The sequence below is a fragment of the Felis catus genome, chromosome D4 (genome assembly GCF_018350175.1).
Source record: "Felis catus isolate Fca126 chromosome D4, F.catus_Fca126_mat1.0, whole genome shotgun sequence".
NCBI lineage: Eukaryota > Metazoa > Chordata > Mammalia > Carnivora > Felidae > Felis > Felis catus.
Genome location: NC_058380.1, coordinates 16604664 through 16625758, shown reverse-complemented (window position 1 = coordinate 16625758; position 21095 = coordinate 16604664). Strand labels below are relative to the sequence as shown.

Here is a 21095-nt window from a genome sequence, read left to right as displayed (position 1 = left end):
TTAGGATATTCCTTTTGATTGCACTAAAATTTAAAAGGAAAGTAAAATATTTGTTTCTCTTTGCAATACGTAAACACACATTGGCTCATATAATTCGTTTAAAAAAATGAGTTGTGTGTGTGTGCACATGCTCTTAAAATCAAAACCTGTTTTCTGTAATTTTATAACAGAGGGAAAATTCCTGTTTTTCTTTCCACCCCACCAAATCAGGAGAGAAAGGAACATTTATGTTTACCTGTCAGCCTCTGCTAATTGTAATTCAGACCCAAAGAGGATTAAGTGCATAGACGTTAATACGTCCAGTGTTATTAATTTCTAAACAACAATAGCAACAATAACCTGAGTAAATCTGTCAGTAGTGAGGATAAATAGTTGTTTAAAGACTCCATTGATGTCACAACTGCAATCTGCTGTTAATGGCTTATTTCACTGATACAGTCTTCAAATACATACATTGTGAAATCAGCGAATAATTGCATTGAGATAATATCCATTCTTGTCTAAAATTACAAGCAACGGGAGGCTCGAAGCATTGTGCAAAGATGTAATTCCGAGTTTATAAACATTTGGGGAAGTTTTAGTTTGATTAGTAACTTTTTTTGAATAATCGTTAGTTTTGTATTATTTGAACCTAACAATTACGTTAATTTACATTTTAATATTTCCAACTGTTGTTCATTGCTATTTAGTACTAGCCAAAAAATGGCAAAAAACCATACATCATATTGCCCTGAAATATTTTTAGAACAAAGGCTCAAAACCTTTCTATGTTATGAGATAATGTGCGTTTAGGGAACTAGGTACTAATTTGTTAAAAATTTAGCAGAAAAACTCAAATAGGATTCACCTGATTGTTAATAATCATTCAACCAAATAGATTTTTTTTCTTTTCTTTTCTTTTTTCTTTTCTTTTCTTTTCTTTTCTTTTCTTTTCTTTTCTTTTCTTTCCTTTCCTTTCCTTTCCTTTCCTTTCCTTTCCTTTCCTTTCCTTTCCTTTCCTTTCCTTTCCTTTCCTTTCCTTTCCTTTCTTTCTTTCTTTCTTTCTTTCTTTCTTTCTTTCTTTCTTTCTTTCTTGAAACTAGATCTTTTACATAGGAGGAACTGTGTGGTATAATATATTTATGAACTGAATATTTAACAAGTCAGAAAAGTGAAATGATCATAATAATGATAATGCCAATGACTAAAATCAGAGCTACAAAATTGTGACAAGGATGTTCATAGAGTTAACCTCACGCTCGTGTAATGTGGCTGGTGACTACCTGAATTCATTCTCAAAACTCATGCATTTGGTAATTCACTACAGGGTATGATGATACTCATATATAAATATGTTCTCCAGTGTAAAATAAAGCCTGAGTGGCTTATTTATTATATACATTTGCAAGTCAGAAAATATTTTATTGTTCCCACACCTAGACCTCAATTTCTTTTGCTGAGAGCTTACAAACGCTTACTGTTTTACCTGAAGGATAGTTCATACAGCTAAGCATCAGAAGAGAGAAGAAAACGGAAAACTCACCAGTGGCGTCAGCTTTAGTTTTGAGCTCGTTCTCACACATTTTGACGTTAGCAATTAAAAGTCTAACTGAGAAATATTGCACTTTTCCCTGGAGGTCTGACGGCTGCCCCAGTGTTACTCCACAACTAGAATCCCAACAGACTGCATTAATGAGATTAAATGAAAGAGGGAGTTAAAGGCATCAACTGTTCCATTTCATTAAGTAAGGGTGAAGGGCTGCCCAGGCAAGGAAGGCAGGAGGGAGGATATTGGCTTTTCCTTTTGATAGCACTTATTCACAAAAGAATGCAGCATTTGCTAAATCACAGTCAGCAGTTTAAAAACGTTATCCAGCTGCCCCCCAGAATTGCATGGAAATATATTATTTATATATATTTATTCTGCACTTAAATTCTTCTTTGTTCTCATCCCTTTGGAAACAGATCCAATAGGCATGTGCCAGGTAAACAAGGGTCGTCTCTGTGATTCCAAAAGTACAATGCAATTTTCCTTCAGAATTACTTTGCTCCAATGATTCTAGACCCTCTGTTGAGGTCCAGGGATGAAGGATGGTGTGAAGGTATTACCGTGGTCCTGTTCTTCTAAATGCTGGATCATAGTTGTCTATGGAGTAATGAATACAGCACGAGATTTTAGAAGAGCATATTAGAAAGAAAACACACATGCCTTACAGCATGTCTGTGGCAACAGAGCCTGGGAACCCGGTCTGAGGACTTAACACTAGGTGGGTCACCAACCTCAATCCTGAGGTCTAAAGTGACTTCATTCTCCCAGCATGCCCCAGTGCTCCCACTTGTAAAATAAGAATGACCAAGTCACCTAGACAGAAATTTCTGATCCTCAACCCTTGTCACCAGGAAGGATAAATACATTACTATGTAAAAATTGCATTAACTTCCATAGAAAAGAGCATGATCTTTATGTGAGAGCAAAATGCTCCTGGGCAGCAGCGTTATTTAATCTTTGCTTAGAGTTACCAGATTGATTGAGTGATGAATCTCAAACCTTTCTCTTCACCTTTTTCTTTCCTACCATCTGGGACAGTTATTTTCTTTTCACTAATCAGTTGTCACAAATGTTTCTTGATCTTCCTTAGTATTCCTCTCTTCTCTTAAACATCTCTGTTTTTTCCTGGCCTGCAGTAGAAACTGCTTTCCTTTTTTTTTTTTTAAGTTAATTTATTTGAGAGAGAGAGCATGAGAGCGAGCCAGGGAGGGGCAGAGGGAGAGAGGGGGAGAGAGAGAATCCCAAGCAGGTTCTACACTGTCCATGTAGACCCCAATGTGGGGCGCTATCTCACAAACCATAAGATCATAACCTGAGCCGAAATCAAGAGTCAGACGCTTAGCCAATTGAGCCACCCAGGTGCCCCGAAACTGCTTTTCAAAGGGAAGTAAGGCAAGGAATGGTGAGGTGGTCAGAGGAGGCTGTGCAAACCCACTCGGTATTATTGTCAGCATGGTGGAGCTGAGCCCGGTGGTTCTCAGCTTTGGATGCCCATTGGAATAATCTGGAGAATTTAAAAATATTGATGTCCAGGGATTTCTCTCTTATCTTCTTCCATTGATTGGTTTCGTGTGGGCATCTGGGGTTTTTGAACAATTCCAAAGTGATTCTAACGGGCAGCCAGGTCTAAAGACCCCTGGAATGATTCTCAGAATCACCACAGACGCATGTCACATGTACAGATTCCTGACGCCCACCAGCCACTGAGTCAGAATCTTCTGAGGAGCCTGGGAAGCTATTGTAGTAAGCACTCATGTATTGGCAATGATTAGATAAGTTTTGGGAAAACCTTGGACTTTGAGTTAGGACATCTGGTTTTAAATTCTTGGGTAGGTTACTTAACGTTTTCTGTGCTTCCGTTCGCATATCTCTAAAATAAGATCACGACACCTACCTACAAGATCACTGACCACTCCAAGCACCATGATTACCCCAGGACCCTATGTATCTACCACTCATTGGTCCTGGTATTCTTCATTAATCCTTCTCAGATGCTTACGTTTAACCTTGACTATAAGCTCCTTAGGGATAAGCACTCTCTGTGTTTCCCAGTGTCTAGCGTAGGGATTCAATAAATGTATGGAGCCCATCAGCGGGTGAGTATATGCCTACTGATTGACTGCATCACTGGGGGATCATACATAAGTCTCACTGCCTGTCTGCTCCCACCATTTCCTTTACCTCAAGTTTCACTTTTCTGGCTATTGGATCTTTGGGGCTTACTGGCTTGCTGCTCCTTAGTGGAAATAAGAGAAGGTTAAGAAAAAAAATTTTTGCCTCTTTGTGTTCTTTATTTAATCTTAATTTGTAATTGGTTCTTAGTGTAGGAACAAGGTTTGAAAAAATAACCTCTCTTGATTTCCTCTTTTCCCTTAATCTATGACTCTCCTTCCTCCCCTTTGTGAATCATTTAATTGCCTCTTTGAACTGTTGTCCCACTGGCTTAGGTCTTTCCTCTGTCCTGTTGGTGGATTGCTTTTTCTCTGGTTAGAAGTATTATCATTAGTTGACCTCTCCTCCTGGATGACTCTCCCTGGACCCCACTCTGCTGTAGGCAGAGGCTCTTATATACTTCTCACACCAGCGTGGTACTTAGACTGTCTCTGGTATCACAAGTCATTAAGCTAGAGGGACAGAAAAGCTCTTAAAAAACAAACAAACAAACAAACAAACAAACAAACAAACAAACAACAATTCCCCAAATTCAGGGAGGAACATGAGAGAAGAAGCTTCTTAAACAAAAGAAATGTCATAACAGACAAATGGCTTGGGGAGCCTGGGTGGCTCAGTCAGTTGAGCGTCTGACTCTTGGTTTTGGCTCAGGTCATGATCTCATGGTTTGTAGTATTGAGCCCCGTGTCCGGTTCTGTGCTGTTGGATTGGGATTCTCTGTCTCCCTCTCTCTCTGCCCCTCCCCCACACGCATGCAAGCACTTTCTCTCTCTCTCTCCCAGAAGTAAACAAATAAACATTACAAAAAGAGAATGAAATAGCTTGATTTCATAGGAAACACTTCCTCTTTGGCGTTGGGGTTCTCAATGTACAGGTCCCCAGACCAGCAGGGTCAGTAGCAGCACCTGGGAATTTGTTAGAAATGCGAATTCTTGGACCCAGTCCAGACCTACCGAATCAGAAACTCTTGGGGGGCGCGGCAGGGGTGTCCAGGGGCTTTCACAACCCTCCAGGTGGTTCTGAAGCACAGAGCCACTGGTTTACAGCATGGGTTTTTCAATCAGGAGGAGCCGGAGTTAATTCACAGCTCTGTCACATTCTGGTCGTGTGGTTTGGACAAGTTCTTTAATCTCCTGACACCTCAGTTCTATCATTTGTAAAATGGCCATTAGAACACCTACCTGATGGAAGTGTTGAAGAATTTAAAGTGAGCTAATTCCTGTGAAGTACTCAGCACAGTCCTAAGCACAAAACAAGCACTCGGTTCCTCTGGGCCGTTACTCTGATATTACCTCAGTGGAGAATAGAAAGTAGTTTGTACTTTAAAAACCTCCGCTCTCTGCTTTTACAAACGTCTCAAAACTTAGCTGCATGTTAAAATCACTTGGAGACCTTAAGAAAATATATCTGATTCCCAAGAGACTCACTGCAGATTAATTCAGTAAGAATGCTGGAAGTGAGGCCAGGCATTTTTGTTTTAAATTTCACAGAGGATGACAAGATGATTCTGATATACAATGTAATATACTGTTGTTATGTATTAAAATCAATATTAAAAGAGGTGTGAGATTAAATGCAGGTAAGGGAATCATGAGGAAAGTCAGATGTCATATTCATTATTTCCATGATTTCACCCTAATTCCATGGTAGAGAAGTACAGGGAAATGCTAAAATGTAGGTTCTAGACCAGGGTTCCCCACCTTGCCATTACTGACATTTTTAGGCTGGACAATTGTTTTTTTCTGGGCAGCTTTTCTGTGAATTGTATTTATCTCTGGCCTCTATCTGTCTGTCCTCTACTTGCCAGTATCATTCTGCGGTTGTGACAACCAAAGCGATACCCAAGTATTGCCAAGCATCCCCTGGGGGGATGAAATAGTGACAACTCTAGTTCTAGAGTTTCCGTGTCTGGATACAAATCCAGGCTTTACTATGTAACAGCTGTATGATTAGAGCAAGCTACAACTCCTTTGTGCCTCAGTTTCCCTTCTTCTGAAACGGAGGTAATAATACTCCCCTCATAGAGTTGTGCTGTGCGTTCGGAAGATAAAAGAGAAAATGCATCTAAAGCCCTGAGAACAGTATCTAGAGCATGGTAGACGTTACAGACTGAATGTTTATGTCCCCTCAAACTCTGATGCTGAGATCCTAACTCCCAATGTGATGGTATTAAGAAGTGGGGACTTTGGGAAGGTCCCACTCATGAGGTCATGAGGTAGAGCCCGCATGAATGGGATTAGTGCCTTTCTTTTTTCTTTTTTTTTTTTTTTCAACGTTTATTTATTTTTTTGGGACAGAGAGAGACAGAGCATGAACGGGGAAGGGACAGAGAGAGAGGGAGACACAGAATCGGAAACAGGCTCCAGGCTCCGAGCCATCAGCCCAGAGCCCGACGCGGGGCTCGAACTCACGGACCGCGAAATCATGACCTGGCTGAAGTCGGACGCTTAACCGACTGCGCCACCCAGGCGCCCCAAGGGATTAGTGCCTTTCTAAAAGGTCTCTGGAGAGCTCTCTTGCTCTCTTTTCACATTGTGAGGAGACAATGAGAAGTCAGCAGTCTGCAGCCTGAATGAGAGCTCTCACCAGACCCAACCATGCCAGCATCGTGATCTCAGACTTCCAGCCTCTAGAGCTGGGAGAAATTCGCTGTTTATGAGCCACCCAGTCTATAGTACTTTGCTATCATAGCTTGAATAGACTAAGATAGTACATATTTAGTAAATGTCAGCTATCATTTATGCATATGTGTGTGTAGATGTTATGTTATATATGTATATATAGCATATGTATGTGTTATATATGTATATATAGCATATATATATATATATATATATATATATATATATATATATCGATAGTCTTATTTTGATTCCAAAATACCGGGAGAACTCTTTTCCTAAAGTCTTTACATGCAAGTTGTGTATCCATTCATCAATTTATTCCCTGCGTAATGAATCAGAATGACTAAATACTCATATACGTCCTGGGGTCTGCAGCTGGTGTAGAAGACAGAGAGAAGAGAGAAAGCATAACAGAATCCGAGCGGGGTGGTTTCTATCCTTTTGGAACTACGCATTAAAAATTTTTTTTTAATGTTTATTTACTTTTGAGAGAGAGAGAGAAAGAGCATGAGTGGGGCAGGGGTAGAGAGAGAGGGAGACACTGCCTTGACAAAGCAGGCTCCAGGCTCTGAGCTGTCAGCACAGATGTGGGGCTCGAATTCGCAAACCATGAGATCATGACCTGAGCCAAAGTCGGACGCTTAACCGACTGAGCCACCAAGGCGCCCCAAGTAATTTTTTATTTGCAAAAAAAATGCTGAATATTTTATAAAAGATTTTATTTTTTAGATCAGTATTAGGCTTACAATAAATTTGAAAGAAAGATTTTCCACACACCTACTGCTCACCAATGCGCATAACCTCCCCCATTATCAACATCCCTCACCAGAAAGGTACATTTTTTTTTTAACAAGGATGAGCTTACATTGACACATCATAATCACCCAAAGTCCATAATTTACATTAGGGTTCACTCTTGGTGTTGTACATTCTATAGGTTTGGACAAATGTACAGTGACTTATATCTATAATAGCATACTGTCCTAATAGCATATAATTTCACTGTCCTAGGAATCTTGTGTGTTCTGCCTATTCATCTTCCCCTGTCGCTTCCCCAAGCAACCACTGATCTTTTTATTATTTCCATTGTTTTGCTTTTAATATTTTTGATATTGATATTTTTGATAAATGGCTTAAATCCAAGCCACTTAGGAGTTGAGACCTGAACATTGGAAATGGCTGAAACCTAACTTCTTAAATTTGGTATTTGTTCATTTAGCAAATCCATGATTGTTGAATGCATCCGATATTTTGATAACTGAGTTAAATAGCTTCCCTTATGCATTCCAAGTATGTAACTGTACTTTGCAGGAGGGCCAAGAGATTTCCCTGGTTCTCATGTAGCATCTGTTTGGTTACGGTCAATCATGGGAGGTTCAGCACTTTGCAAGACATCCAGTTTCACTATTGCATTCTCCTGCTGATCAATCAATGATGATTTCCTAAAGCCCACATGTAGTATGCCCACAAGCCTTGCTGAAATGAAAATACGATGCCTCTGTTGTTCTTATCGTATTATAAAGTTATAAAAGCTCTATCAAAAAGTGCTTCGCAGGGGGTGCCTGGGTGGCTCAGTCTGTTGAGTGTCAGACTTCGGCTCAGGTCACGATCTCACTGTTCACAAGTTCGAGCCCCGCACAGGGCTCTGTGCTGACAGCTCAGAGCCTGGAGCCTACTTTAGATTCTGTGTCTCCCTCTCTCTCTGCCCCTCCCCCACTCATGCTCTGTCTCTCTCACTCTCTCTCGCAAAAATATACATTAAAAGAAAAAAAGTGTTTGGGGTTAGTTTGCCATAACTTAATTTCTGGTGTCTCAAGATGAGTGCTGGTGATACAACTTTACCTCCCTGGTCCTATGGCTCTAGTTAGTAATTTGTTCTAAGGTTTTGCTATTGAGGGTCTTTAGTGCATATGTGTATATATGCATATATATGTATAGACATAACACATATCCATATCTGTATACACATATGGTATAAATACTTGCCTATATGTAATTCATCTTTCTCTGCCTGTTTCTGAATGTGGGGCATTTTAGTTATTTCTAATCTTCGGGAAGATTTTAGTTTGCCAGGAATCTCAAAGATTACCACGAAAGAAGAAACAATCTGCAATCTCCAATATAGCATTCATCTGGAGACTTGTCCTTACTTAAAGTAGCTAACTTCGCCCTCACAACCCTCTATTCACTGGTAAACTTCAACTCTGCCTTTACGACTCTTGTGCCTCCTTCCAGTCTGAAAGTCATTCTCCCGAGTGGAGGAGACACCATTGTTAAAAAGATGCAAAAAGATTGATACCATTAGAAGGTCTTCCAAGGTATCTTAACTTGGAAGTTGACTTCAGATAAGCTCCTCCGTAAGCCTGTATATGATGGAGACTAACATTACCTGGTGCCATGAGAGACAGTAGTAATTTTGCATGTTGCTGGACTTACATCAGTGGATGTGATGGAGAAAAATCTGTTAGAAGATGGCTGACAGGACTGATAGGGAAATTCCAGTCCCCAACCAAAGGCTCCCCTTCTGCGTTCTTCTTTCCACCCTTCTGGCCGTGCTTTCTGCTAATGCGGGATGTGGAAGTAACAGACTATAAATTGTTCCCTCTGCTTATGCTCAGTGCTCAGACCTCTGGAGAGTGATCTCTGAGCCCGCCTGTGTAAAATAAACCTCCTGCCTTCCAAGATCTCCGAGTGCCGCTTGGTTCTTCAGCCGGGTGATCCAGACCAGGTTCCATACCAGATGAGCTTTGAGGGCTTTAACCCAGGACACAGGGCTACAAACTGCTGTACCTCAGACCTGCATTATTGGATATTCTTGCATGGGCTTCATACATACCAGCTCAGAATTTTCTAGCAAAACCATTCTTATTTCTTAAGAGCCTGGTCTTCTTTCATTGCGGTAATCAGGAAAAATAACATTATAAACATCAGTGATTTTTCACCCTACGTATCTAGGCTCTGTCACTTATTGCTATGGCTTAGATTCTACTTTTTTTTCTTTCTGTATAAAGGCACCAACAACATACCCTAATTTACATTTACATGAGAACCAGGCAATCCTGAATCCAGAATTCAGGTACGTTCATCAGGGCTAAGCCAACTCAGTTTTGCTCCAAAATCAGCAAAGGAGTTGAGTTTCTCATCTTGTATCTTCTAAGGAACATATTAGCCAAGAGACAACTTTTCAACCAGATACAGCAAATTCACTTAAAAATGTAGAGCCCAAGAATGGTAGCATTATCTCCGTGTGCAGTCCACGTTTGCATTAGGAGAAAGAAATCTGTCCCTAAAGTACCTTGCAAGATAGAACTGTGTATGGTTGTTTTCCTTCACTCCTCCTGGGACCTCTTACACATGTCACGGCCAACCAACATCGTGAATATTTTTACTGAACAGAATAAGACACAAATGGAGTATGTAAAACACAAACAAATCACGTGTCGGTAAACTAAATGTAGATTTAGCATCCTTGAAGAACAAAATCTCTCCTCTGTAACTCAAAAGTGAAAGCAGGAGTTCACTCTGATCTAAAGTTCAAAGCAGGAAATCCAGAGGACTGATCAAAGGCAAGTAGATGGGGCGCCGGGCTGGCTCAGTTGGTGGAGTACGCAACGCTTGATCTCAGTGTCGTGAGTTCGAGCACCACACTGGGTGCAGAGATTACTTAAAATATTTTTGTTTGTTTGTTTTAAAGGCAAATATATGAAGCCATTCACTGTTTTCATGTGCAGAATCCCCCTCCAGGGCCAATAGAACTAAAGGGTCTCAGCTAGCAGAGACTGAGAACTTAGTGTGTTAAAGAGCTTCAGCTGCATTATCTTATGTATTGTCACAACTGTGGGAAGTACCGTGAGTACCCTCAAGTGGCTGGGAAAGAGACCGGGTCGCAGTGGGACTAGGAAATAGAACCTTATAGTGGTGGTCTCAAAATGCGATCCACAGAGGAGTAGCCCCAGGATTGCCTCCCATTCCTCTGTACTTGTTAACTCGAGTGCACATTCTTTGGACCACCCAGGATCTACTGAGGTGTGGTCCAGAAACTCCAGGAGTGAACATTATAGCACTCTGTGTTTTAAGAAGCCCTCTGACTGATTTTAATGACTGCTAAAATCTGAGGACAGTGGCTTGTAGTCCACATTTAATAATGGTGAATCCATTTCTGTGCTGCCCATGCTCTAAATCACATACGCAAGGTATACAGACTTGTTCTCAAAGGTGAGTGATATTTAGAAGCACCACAATGAAGACAGATGTGTTTACTGTTAAGTATTAAGCATTGCTTGTTCCTTCTATTTGAGTGAGTCCTGAAGGCCTGTTACCAGCTCTGGGGGTTTCAGCAGGCCTAGATGATTCCAGCAAAGAAGCACAAGTTGCATATTACGCAAGCCTTTCCCTCTTTATTTTTAAGGAGCAGACTGACACTGGGTTATCTCCTTGCTGGGTGCAGATTTGTGCTTGCCATGGTGGATAGCGTGCCCACACTGTGAAAAATGGAACACGTCACCACTGCTGAGGTTAAAATTCCACAAAATGTTTCTCTTGCAGACACTGCTGGCCCATAGAAAGTTTTACTAACCCATAGTGCTGTAAGTTTTTCATTCTAAAGTTGACCTGGGATCCTCCTAGCCCTCATGAAATATGATTACCTATTATAAATCTGTGTGTCTGGATGAGAAACGAATTGTGACTTTATCTTCTCTTTCTACATTTTAATCATGATATGAAGCGGGGGTGGCATTTTTGTTACTACTGTTTTTACTTAGTATTATTAAGTACCTTTACTACATTTCATGGGGGATGTTACTTCAGAACTCAAAGAAAGATTTAAACTCTAGTCCCCCTGAAGAAAGAAAGGGGAACAAAGAACAATGCATGCTTAAATTCATCTCTCCCTTTGCTTCCTAGGATTAAAGGGTTACTGCATACAATCGGGAGGCTTACTCTATTTTGCCACAACAAAGGGTAAAATAATGTGTGTGTTGGGGGGGCGGGGGATACAATTTAGCCAATGTAGTAACACTGCCCTGACATTTTTTTTATATTTTGTTTGTTGTCCTTAATACTTATTAGGTGTTCAAGTCGCTGTCTTAAGCACTATTAAGTGGTAAATTAAAGTTCTTTTCAAACTGCTTGAAAAGCATTATCAAAATATTGCTGTTTTGGAGGTCAACAAAGCCTGGGGAATTTTTAGTGACAAATGTCATATCAAAGACTTAAAGACTTCTTTTCTTACCCTATTTAGGCAATTTTGGGGGGGGGCGGCTGAGATAAAATCACCAAGTAGAAATAATTGCTAGTTAACACCATTACATTTAGTAACAAAAAATAACTGGCTGATCTGCAGGAATAAACACTGAATTATTGTTTTATGGCTGAAAATTAAAAACTGTATCCCATCGGCTAAAGAATCTTTCAGATGAGTAGGGCATGAATGCTGCAGGAACATTTTAATAAATAAAGGACAATACATATCTTTGACTCTGTGACAGAAACCCTCATAGAGTGAATAACCCAATTTGCCCCTGCCCTTACAGCTAATGGGTCCAAGAATAGTGAATGCTTGGAATCTGAAAATTATCTTTTGTTTGCTAAAGGCAGTTGATGGGTGATGTGTTGGAGAAGGAACTGCCTTAGGTATGTTTCAGAAAAGTGCTTATTCTGATTTCCTGAAAAAAGACTAAATGGCCTCACTGAAGAGTTTATGTAGCTTAGGGTATGAAAAGATAAAATCGTTAGGATACCTTAAAACAGGAAAGAATTCAAACATTTACTCAAAAAACAAATCAGTGTGAGACTTAAGACAGAGCTAATCAGTACCGGATGCATCGTCCTGCCTTATTTGAGATTCTAGATCATTTATTCTGAAAATAACAATGGGGCTTTTTTTTTTCTTTGAAGGATCTTATCCTATATAAATTATATGGATATGTGAACAACAAAATAACATTTTAGGCTTAAGCTCACATTCCATGTATAGGAAAATAATGCCAGCATACTGTGTTCTGTCCACATGTAATGGAATAAACTCTTTGCAATGGACTGAACATTTGTGTCTCCCCCAAATTCATATATTGAAACCTTAACCTCAAATATGATAGTATTAGGAGGTGCAACCTTTAGGAGGTAATGAGGTTGTGAGGGTGGAAACTTCGTGAATAGGATTAGTGTCCTTATAAGAAGACAGCAGAGAGCAAGCCAGCATGTGAGGATATGAGAAGTCTACAACCCAGAAGAGGGCCCTCACCAGAATCTGACCTTGGTCCCAGATTTTCAGCTTCCAGCACTGGGAGAAACAAATTTCTGTTGTTTCTAAGCCAGTAAGTCATGATACTTTGGTATAGCAGCCCAAATGGACTGACTCTCCCCTCTCCCTTTCCATGTTAGCATAATGGTAAAGTTGGAGCACACTTAGACCAGGCCAACACCTCGGTTCACCCTCTCCCACTTTCTAGAGTATTTCCAATTGTCTGTGGGTTTACATATGTAAAGTAGCAACTTTACAATGTCATATGTTAATCTGAGTTTCCCACAGAATAATAAATTGGAGCCGTCTACAAGCTACTCAATTACATGTTAATTTCAGTTAATCAACATGATAAAAACTTGTAATCCACCAAGTAAGTTACTAGTCTAAGGTAAAAATGAACCCGTGGAACTGTCACTTGCCTATTTTAAGAACTGGAAATAAAAAGGGCTTGTAATATTTAATTCGAGATTGGCCTTGAGGAATTCATGGCCCTCCCAGTGAATCGAGGATCACACTTTGAGAGACACTAGTTTGCAGCATGGGCTCCGTACCAGTGCTCATGTTCTAGTCCACTCAAGAGATGCATACTTAGTCAAGATGATCAACCTCGCTGTCTCTTGGTGTTCCCATCTAACAAATTGGTGTGATAATTTCTACCTCAAAGGATTACTGGAAGAATAAAATGATATCCTGGTGCAGGGTAACTGGTCCATACGTGGCACACAGAAAGTGGTCAGCATATGGTAGTCATTACTAAGCATGAAAACTGCCTATCCCATGGGGGACGTATATGTTTGGGGGTTGACTACTCGAAACTCCTATGACTTGGCATATCGTATATCAAGAAGAGCTGTCCCACTGACCATGCATTCCTCCCCCAGATGGGACCTCACCTCCCAAGCTAGTTCTTACTCCCTTTAATTCCATGACAGGAAAAATTACACCTAATGATTAATTCAGCAATAAATTCTTATCAAATGCATACTAATTGCCTAGGCCAGTGCTCATTTACACTCTCTAGTTATGCAGCTACCACGTTGCTTGTTATTTTGGGAGAACATTATAAACACTATCATTCTTACACTAATTATAACGGCAATAATAGTTATCATAAATAACAATACTTTATATGGCACATTTTTATGTACATTTCTATGTGCATTTTAGAATTTGAAAATGTTCACCATTTATAAATGAAACCAATTTACATAGTGAATAATTTCTTGGCAAAGCAGAAGGAAAGGTATTAAATAACAGACATGGGGAGAGGAATTGTTGCCCAGACACTGGAGTTCTTCAGACAAAAATGGAGCTATGCCATTCTGGGGTCATCCATTTTTAACCCCTGTGCAAAGATGGCTAGAGACGAAACAGTTCAGGGACACAAGAGCCCGTTAACAAGGTCAGCTGCGAAGGGCGGACCCACACTTGTGGTCACATTGTACATCCTGTCATCATTAGAGCCAAATGCTGCAACACGTCTTTCTCAAGCACAACTTCTTCCCTTGTCCCCAGAACTTCCGCCTGCACTGTTTTTATATAACATAATACACAGTGCCAAAAGACAGCATGCACACATCTTTAAAAAATATTCTTTGAAACAATACAAAATTCATCCATTTGAAAATTCTTGAGTGCTTATTGGTGCCGGGTTCAGGAATTTAACCAACAGTTTATATAACAAATTTCATTTACATCTTAAGATTTGATTTGATTTTACTTTTGTTTTAGATAGTGTGTACACGTGCCTGTGTGCTGGTGTGCTTGTTGGGGAGGGGCAGAGAGAGAGAGAGAGAGAGAGAGACTGAGAATCCTAAGGAGGCTCCATGCTCAGTGTGGAGCCTGACACAGGGTTTGATTCCATGACCCTGGGATCACGACCTGAGCCAAGATCAAGAGTCGATTGCTCAACCAACCGAGCCACCCAGATGCCCCACATCTTAAGATTTTATTTTATTAATTCTTTTAATGTTTCATTTATTTTGAGAGAGAGAGAGAGAGAGAGAGAGAGAGAGAGAGAGAAAGAGAGAGAAAGAGAGAGAAAGAGAGAGAAAGAGAGAGAAGGGGAGGGGCGGAGAGAGAGAATCCCAAGCAGGCTCTGCACTATCAGCACGGAGCCAGATGCGGGACTCAAACCCATGAACTATGAGATCATGACCTGAGCCGAAATCAAGAGTTGGACACTTAACTAACTGAGCCACCCAGGTGCCTCACATCTTAAGATTTTAATCTGAGGAAAAAGCGCAAAGTTTCAGCAAAAAAGCCACAGTGGAAGACATTTTATTCTGCCCGGAGGAACAGTGGGTAGGGTTGCTCTCTAAGGTTTCCAGTTTCCTGCAAGTACAGTGAGGGTGGTGGCTTTGACGAAAGGCCAGCCAGGAGTTAGATGCACTGTACTGATGTAGCTGGACCCCTGGTCAGCGTGATGTAGAGCAGGAAGAGTTGGTGCTAGGTGGCTAGCTTATGCCATGAGCTAAGCTAAGTTCAAGGTCCAGTCTTGCTTCTAAGGGGAGAATGTGGTTCTTCCTTATCACTATAGCTTGTGCCAAGATGGGGGGGGGGTTACGTTGCTTATTCTGCACATTTATACTAGAAGTATAGTCTTCTAGTAGCTATAGTCTAGGCTTACAGAAAGGAAAACTCATCCACTCCCATTCACCCACCGAGCCATAACAGGTTGCTGAGAGTTTGGAGTGAAAGTGCCCTGCCTGCATGACTCCAACTCCTTATTTTGCTCTTGATTACAGGTCCCTATAGACAGGTGGGCAAATAGGATTTCTAGCAATGTCACACAGTATTAAGTCTTTCTGCAATGAACATTTTGGAAATCTCATAGGAAGCTTTATAGTAAGAATTGAGATACTTGAGTAATAATTTCTTTTCACAAATTTAATATGAGTGTCCTCAAGGGAAAATAAATATTTTATTCACATGTGTTAGAACTTGTATGTGCATAAAATAACTCTGATATGATAAATAAGAGACTGTTTGTCTCTGATGGTTAGAGGTGAGGGGGGGCATTTATGCACTATCTTTTGAACTATTAAAATACTGTGTGTATATTACTTGAATATTCCCTATGCAGAATTAAATTCAATTAAAACTTAAAATAAAAACCAAACAATTGTGAAAATAGTTTCAAATAAACATTAATTTTAGGAGCTATGTAGTACTTCTTTAAATGGTTTGCCTTAATTCATTCAATTTTATCATAAGTGGTATCTAAGTTGTTTCTAAGACTTTTTTCCCTACAGTAAAATGCACATTTCTGTTTTATTTTCTTAGATTCCCATAAAAGGAACAGCTAAGAAAAAGGGCATAATTATTTTAAAGTTTCTTTGAACACTGAGCATGTTATGAGCATGCCTAATTATACTCTTTCTGACATTATTATTATTATTTCAAAACAGTAATTGCTAATGGAATAGGTGAAAAATGGCCTCTTGATATCTCAAGGTTATAATATGATAACATATTTACCCCAGATTCACTTCTATCTACCATTTAACATAAAATTGTGGTTCTTGTATAGTTTGTATCTGAGGAATGCAAATTACCAAAAGCTATTAGTCTAAGAAAATTATAATTTTAAAAAGAAATTCGGTCAAGTCAACCCTAGGTAGAAATAGTCTTTAGGTTTCTTTTGGTTTTGGTAAGATCTGCACTATTTTAGTTCTTTGTTGGATGGACAATGCAGAAGATAAACATTAGGATTGATAAAATAGGATTGTACTTCAACAAAGATTTTAATTTATTGCTGTTTCTAGTCCTGGAATTCATCTTTGGAATTTCTTACTACCTTAATATCTGAGTCTATCTCAGTCAGAAAAGTGTACCAAAGCCAACAGGAGACCTTTGAGTTGGTTCAGTTCATGTTGCACCAAATGACAGGTTTGGGACCATCTGTTGTTCACACGAAATGGTGACTATGAGTGACAGTCTGGGTGGCCCATTAGTGATCTCAGGGACACGAAGTGCTCTCGTGAGGGACTTTGTGAAGGTTTCTGCATCCTAGGGAAGATGGCCAAAGCATCTCAGTGGTGAATAGAGAGGTTTAGCTTAATTATGAATACAACCTTCACCTACAGATAGTTTCCATAATCTGATTAAGGACAACACCAAAATCTGAAAATATCTCATTTCTGGCCTGCTCTGTGTCTGATTTTCCCATTTGATCAGTTACTCCTTTGTTGAAGATATTCCTATCCCTAAGGAATTCCTTTTTTAAAAATTTATTTATTTTGAGAGGGAGCACGAGCAAGTGGGGGAAGGACAGAGAGAGAGGGACAGAGAGAGAATCCCAAGCAGGCGTGATGCTGCCAGTGCAGAGCCTGATCCTGGGCTCGAGCCCATGAACTGTGAGATCACTACCTGAGCCAAAATCAAGAGTCAGATGCTGAACCGACTGAGCCACCCAGGCGTCCCTCTAAGAAATTACTTTTAGGAATGAAACCACCTCTAAGGGCCCCTGCTCTTCTTAATGTGAACTAACTGTTTGGGGCTCAGGAGCTCAGCAAAGCTCTAAGTGAAGGATACATGGGATGGAAGCTTTTTTTTTTTTTTAATTTTTTTTTTCAACGTTTATTTATTTTTTGGGGGACAGAGAGAGACAGAGCATGAACGGGGGAGGGGCAGAGAGAGAGGGAGACACAGAATCGGAAACAGGCTCCAGGCTCCAAGCCATCAACCCAGAGCCTGACGCGGGGCTCGAACTCACGGACCACGAGATCGTGACCTGGCTGAAGTCGGCCGCTTAACCGACTGCGCCACCCAGGCGCCCCGGGATGGATAAGCTTTAATGGAGAAGGGGCAAGGGATATGCCTAGAGCTTCCCCAAGTGTCATCATTGAAAAGTAGTCTTTATGAAGCAGTGGCAAAGTTTGGCTATCTTGGGAGATGACATGAGACCAGCCAGGAGATGGCAGGATAAGAAGGGAAATTAGAAATCTGTGAAAGAAAAAATTCAACCCCTTCACAATTTGTCTAGGGCTGGTCCTTGTCTTCAATTGGTCTGGGGAAGTTCCATACCAGTAGTTTCTGAAATAGCTTCGATTTCTGGGATGTTTGACGTTTGCTTGGCATGGTCTGGCTCAGAGATGATCACGGGGCAGCCATTAGGACCCCAGAAGAAAGTCAGATATGGTCTAGCTAGAAGACAGAGTCCCGGCCCTGCCACAACTCACCCTTATGACCCTGGACGTGTCATTGAACCTTAATTATCAATGTAGCTATAGTACTTACAACACATTGGTGATGATTTATTATTTCAAGTGAAAGAATAAAAGTTCTATAAACGCTAAAGTACTCTGAAATTACAGAATGAATATTATTGTCAGTTTTGCCATTATTATTAACAGTTCTCTAGGATTTTGCAATCTTTGGGAGCGGGGGAGGAAAAGAGGTGACCACATTCATAAGTTTAGTAGGTTGTTTTAGTTTTTTCCTTTAATTGTGGAAGAAATTACATAACAGACATGTTTTAAGTACATTCACCCTGTTATGGATCCATCGTCTGCATTCATCTCCAGAACTTTTCGTTTTCTCAGACTGAAACTCTGTACACTAACTCCCCATGCCTCCCTCCATCTAGTCTCTGGAAACCACCACTCTTTCTGTCTATAAATCTGATTACTTCTAGGTTCCTTATCTAAGTGGAATCAAACACCCTTTGTTCTTTTATGACCAACATAGTTCACTTAACATGATGTCTTCAAGATCTATGCATGGTCAGAATTTCCTTCCTGTTAAAGCCTGAAGAATATTCTATTATATGCATATAACACACTTTGTTTATCCATTTATCTATAGGTGGCTGTTTGGGTTACTTCTGCCTTTTGATTATTGTGAGTAATGCTGCTATGAACATGGCATATTGATTTCATTAAAAAACATTTCATGTGTGTGTGGTAGAAGCAAATTCCATAATTTTGACCTTGGTGGTCATTGAATAATAGCTAGCCTTTCAATTCATGGGATTTTTGTGTCTGATGGAAAGACTTTTTGGAGTTGGGAGCCCAGTGTTTTGCTATTCACAGTAGAAACAAACCTATTCTAAGTTAGCTACGAAGATACGTGTTTAGGAATTGCAGCCCAGTTAGAAAAGCATGTGTTATTGGTAATGTGGGCCTGTCGTGTAGACCTCTGTGGCTTAAGGAGATTCAGTCATCTTTCTCTGAAGTGCAGATAGACAGTGAGCTGTCAAGGCTTTGAAAGGGAAATCTTTGGCAGGTTTGCACAATGTTTGGAAGAAAAGCAGTGGACAGAGATTATCTCCTGGCAGTTCATCTTGTAGGAATTACAGACTTTTAGAGTGTCACAGGGCCTTTTGGAGACCACTAGTCTACCACTCCTCTCCTCCAACCTAGGACCCCAAATAATTGATGGTAAATTGACAGTCCAAGAGAGTGAAGTTAAATTCTAGATCAGCACAGTCCAATAGAAATATAATGCAAACAATATACATAATTGAGAACTTTTTTAGCAGCCACATTAAAAAGTAAAAAGAAACAGTTAAAACTAATTCCAATACGTTTTATTTAACCTAATACGTACCGAATATTATCATTTCAGCATGTAATCAATACACACATTATAAATGAGATATTTTACCTTCTTTTTCCATACAAGATCTTCAAAATTTGATATGCATTTTACACACCCATCTCAACGTGGATGTTAAATTTTTCAACGGTTTAAGTTAAATATAGTTCTGCCAAAAGAATATAGCTGAAATAAGTGGGAAAATACTTTACACTGCTTTAATATTTAAATTATGATTATATGTAATTATAATTATATTAAATAAAAGTTAAATAGTTTTAATTTTTAGGGGCACGTTTCTAGTGCTCACTAGCTACGTGTGGCCAGTGGCCGCTGTCTTGAACAGCGCAGCTTTAAATAATACTTCCTTTCAGTTACAGAATCGAGGCCTGGTATTCGTAGCCCCGTACTTATGCTGGTATCACTCCTACTTCATGGAGAGCGTGGTTCTCAAAGTGTGGTCTAGTGAACAGCAGCATCTGCATCACCTGAGAACTTGTCAGAAATGCAAATCTGAAGGACCTCTCCTGGACCTACTGTGACAGAAATTCTGGGGGTGGGACCCAGCAATCTATAGTTTAGCCTGCCCACCAGGTGATTCTGATTCATGCCCCAGTTTGAAAACTGCCGCGATAGGTCTAAAGGCTTTTCTTGGGGCGAGGGATGCCAGAGAACAAGAGCCTCCAATCTGCAGTGCTGTCCGATAGAACTTTCTGCGCTGTCCAATATCACACGCCCCAGCCGCGTGGCCACTGGCCACGTGAAACAGGGCTAGTGCAGTAAGGAACTGGGTTTTAAATTCTATTTAATTTTGATGACCTTAAATCTAAATTTAGGTAGCTGAGTTTGGCTAGCGGTTATCGAACGAGCCTCTCTTACAGGCGTGGGGTTTAGTGACTGTGCAGGGTCATTGGTCCAAACCTGCAGTGAGTTAAGGGTTAACTCAGAGGTGGAATCTGATAGGCAACAGCCCTGCCTTCTCCAGGGTTACTCTTTTAGAACAGAGATGAAGTGGATTCACTGAACCGGTGTGTGTTCTAAACCCAGGATTACTGGAATCAAAACAACCTGTAGCCCACTGCTTGCTCAAGACTTAGGGACTTATTTTTCCAGGTCAGAAGTAGAACTACAAGTTCTGACAAGGAGGCTATGACACAATAATGATATTTTGTAATTAATGATTGCACAAGCTGTTCTCTTTCTTTGGCTCTTGAGTTATCACAGTGGACAGTCTATTAATTTTTTAATGGTACAGGCAATCTGGCTGTGCTTATGGTGACCTTTTTTTTTTTTATTTGTTCATTCTCTTTTCTAGAAAATGCTCTCTGGAGCTGAGAAATGTCCCTACCTTTCTCCTGGACCCTTTCTCCACAGTTCGGGAGCAATTACTATGGTTTCCTTGAGCTTCCAAAGTATAAGCATTTTCCACAGTGACAGAGAGAAAAAGAAAATGGCTGTGTCTCCAGGTACTAGACAGAAAAACCTCAGGGCTATGACTCTTCTTACTAAAAATGACAATGGATAGGAAGACAAGTGGCTTGGATTTTTTGTTCAGATCATCACATCTTCCTTCAACCAACTTAACTCCCATGTTTCTCTGGATGTGAGTCATATTTGATCATGTGACTGATGTAGGTTGTATGGAACTAGGATGTGGTTTCTGATGAACTGTACCTGGCAAAACAGAGGGACAGCGTAGCTGGCGGCACCACTGGGCCCCGTCACAGCACGCTTTGTAACGCGGGTGCAGCCATGAGGGCAAGGTGCCCTCAAAACAACTCCAGTTCCTGAATCTCCCATCTGCCTACTCTTCCCAGAGACAGGAGACTCAGCTTGTACCTAGTTGTAAATGCTAGAACTTTTATGACGGCTGTGCCATTTTTGTTTGTAAGTAGAACCAAAAACAACAACAACATATAATGCACAGAAGGTACCACATAAACTAATAAACTGGCAAAATAATTCTGTCGTTGACCAAAGGAAA

At 40.3% G+C, this 21095-nt stretch overlaps 1 protein-coding gene across 4 annotated transcripts in view; it reads right to left on the bottom strand.

The window, feature by feature from the left end:
* Window positions 1–21095, bottom strand: part of RORB (RAR related orphan receptor B) — a 388295-nt gene that overhangs the window by 77721 nt on the left and 289479 nt on the right. Inside the window, exon 1 of one of the 4 annotated variants that reach the window (XM_045042488.1) lies at window positions 1523–1666. The exons of 2 other annotated variants lie outside the window; for them this stretch is intronic. In XM_045042488.1, coding sequence (XP_044898423.1) covers window positions 1523–1562 — 40 coding nt within the window. In that variant the 5' untranslated portion in view covers window positions 1563–1666. Of the gene's footprint in view, window positions 1–1522; window positions 1667–21095 lie in introns of those variants that run through there. One more of the 4 variants, XM_019815771.3, reaches the window with a different exon arrangement.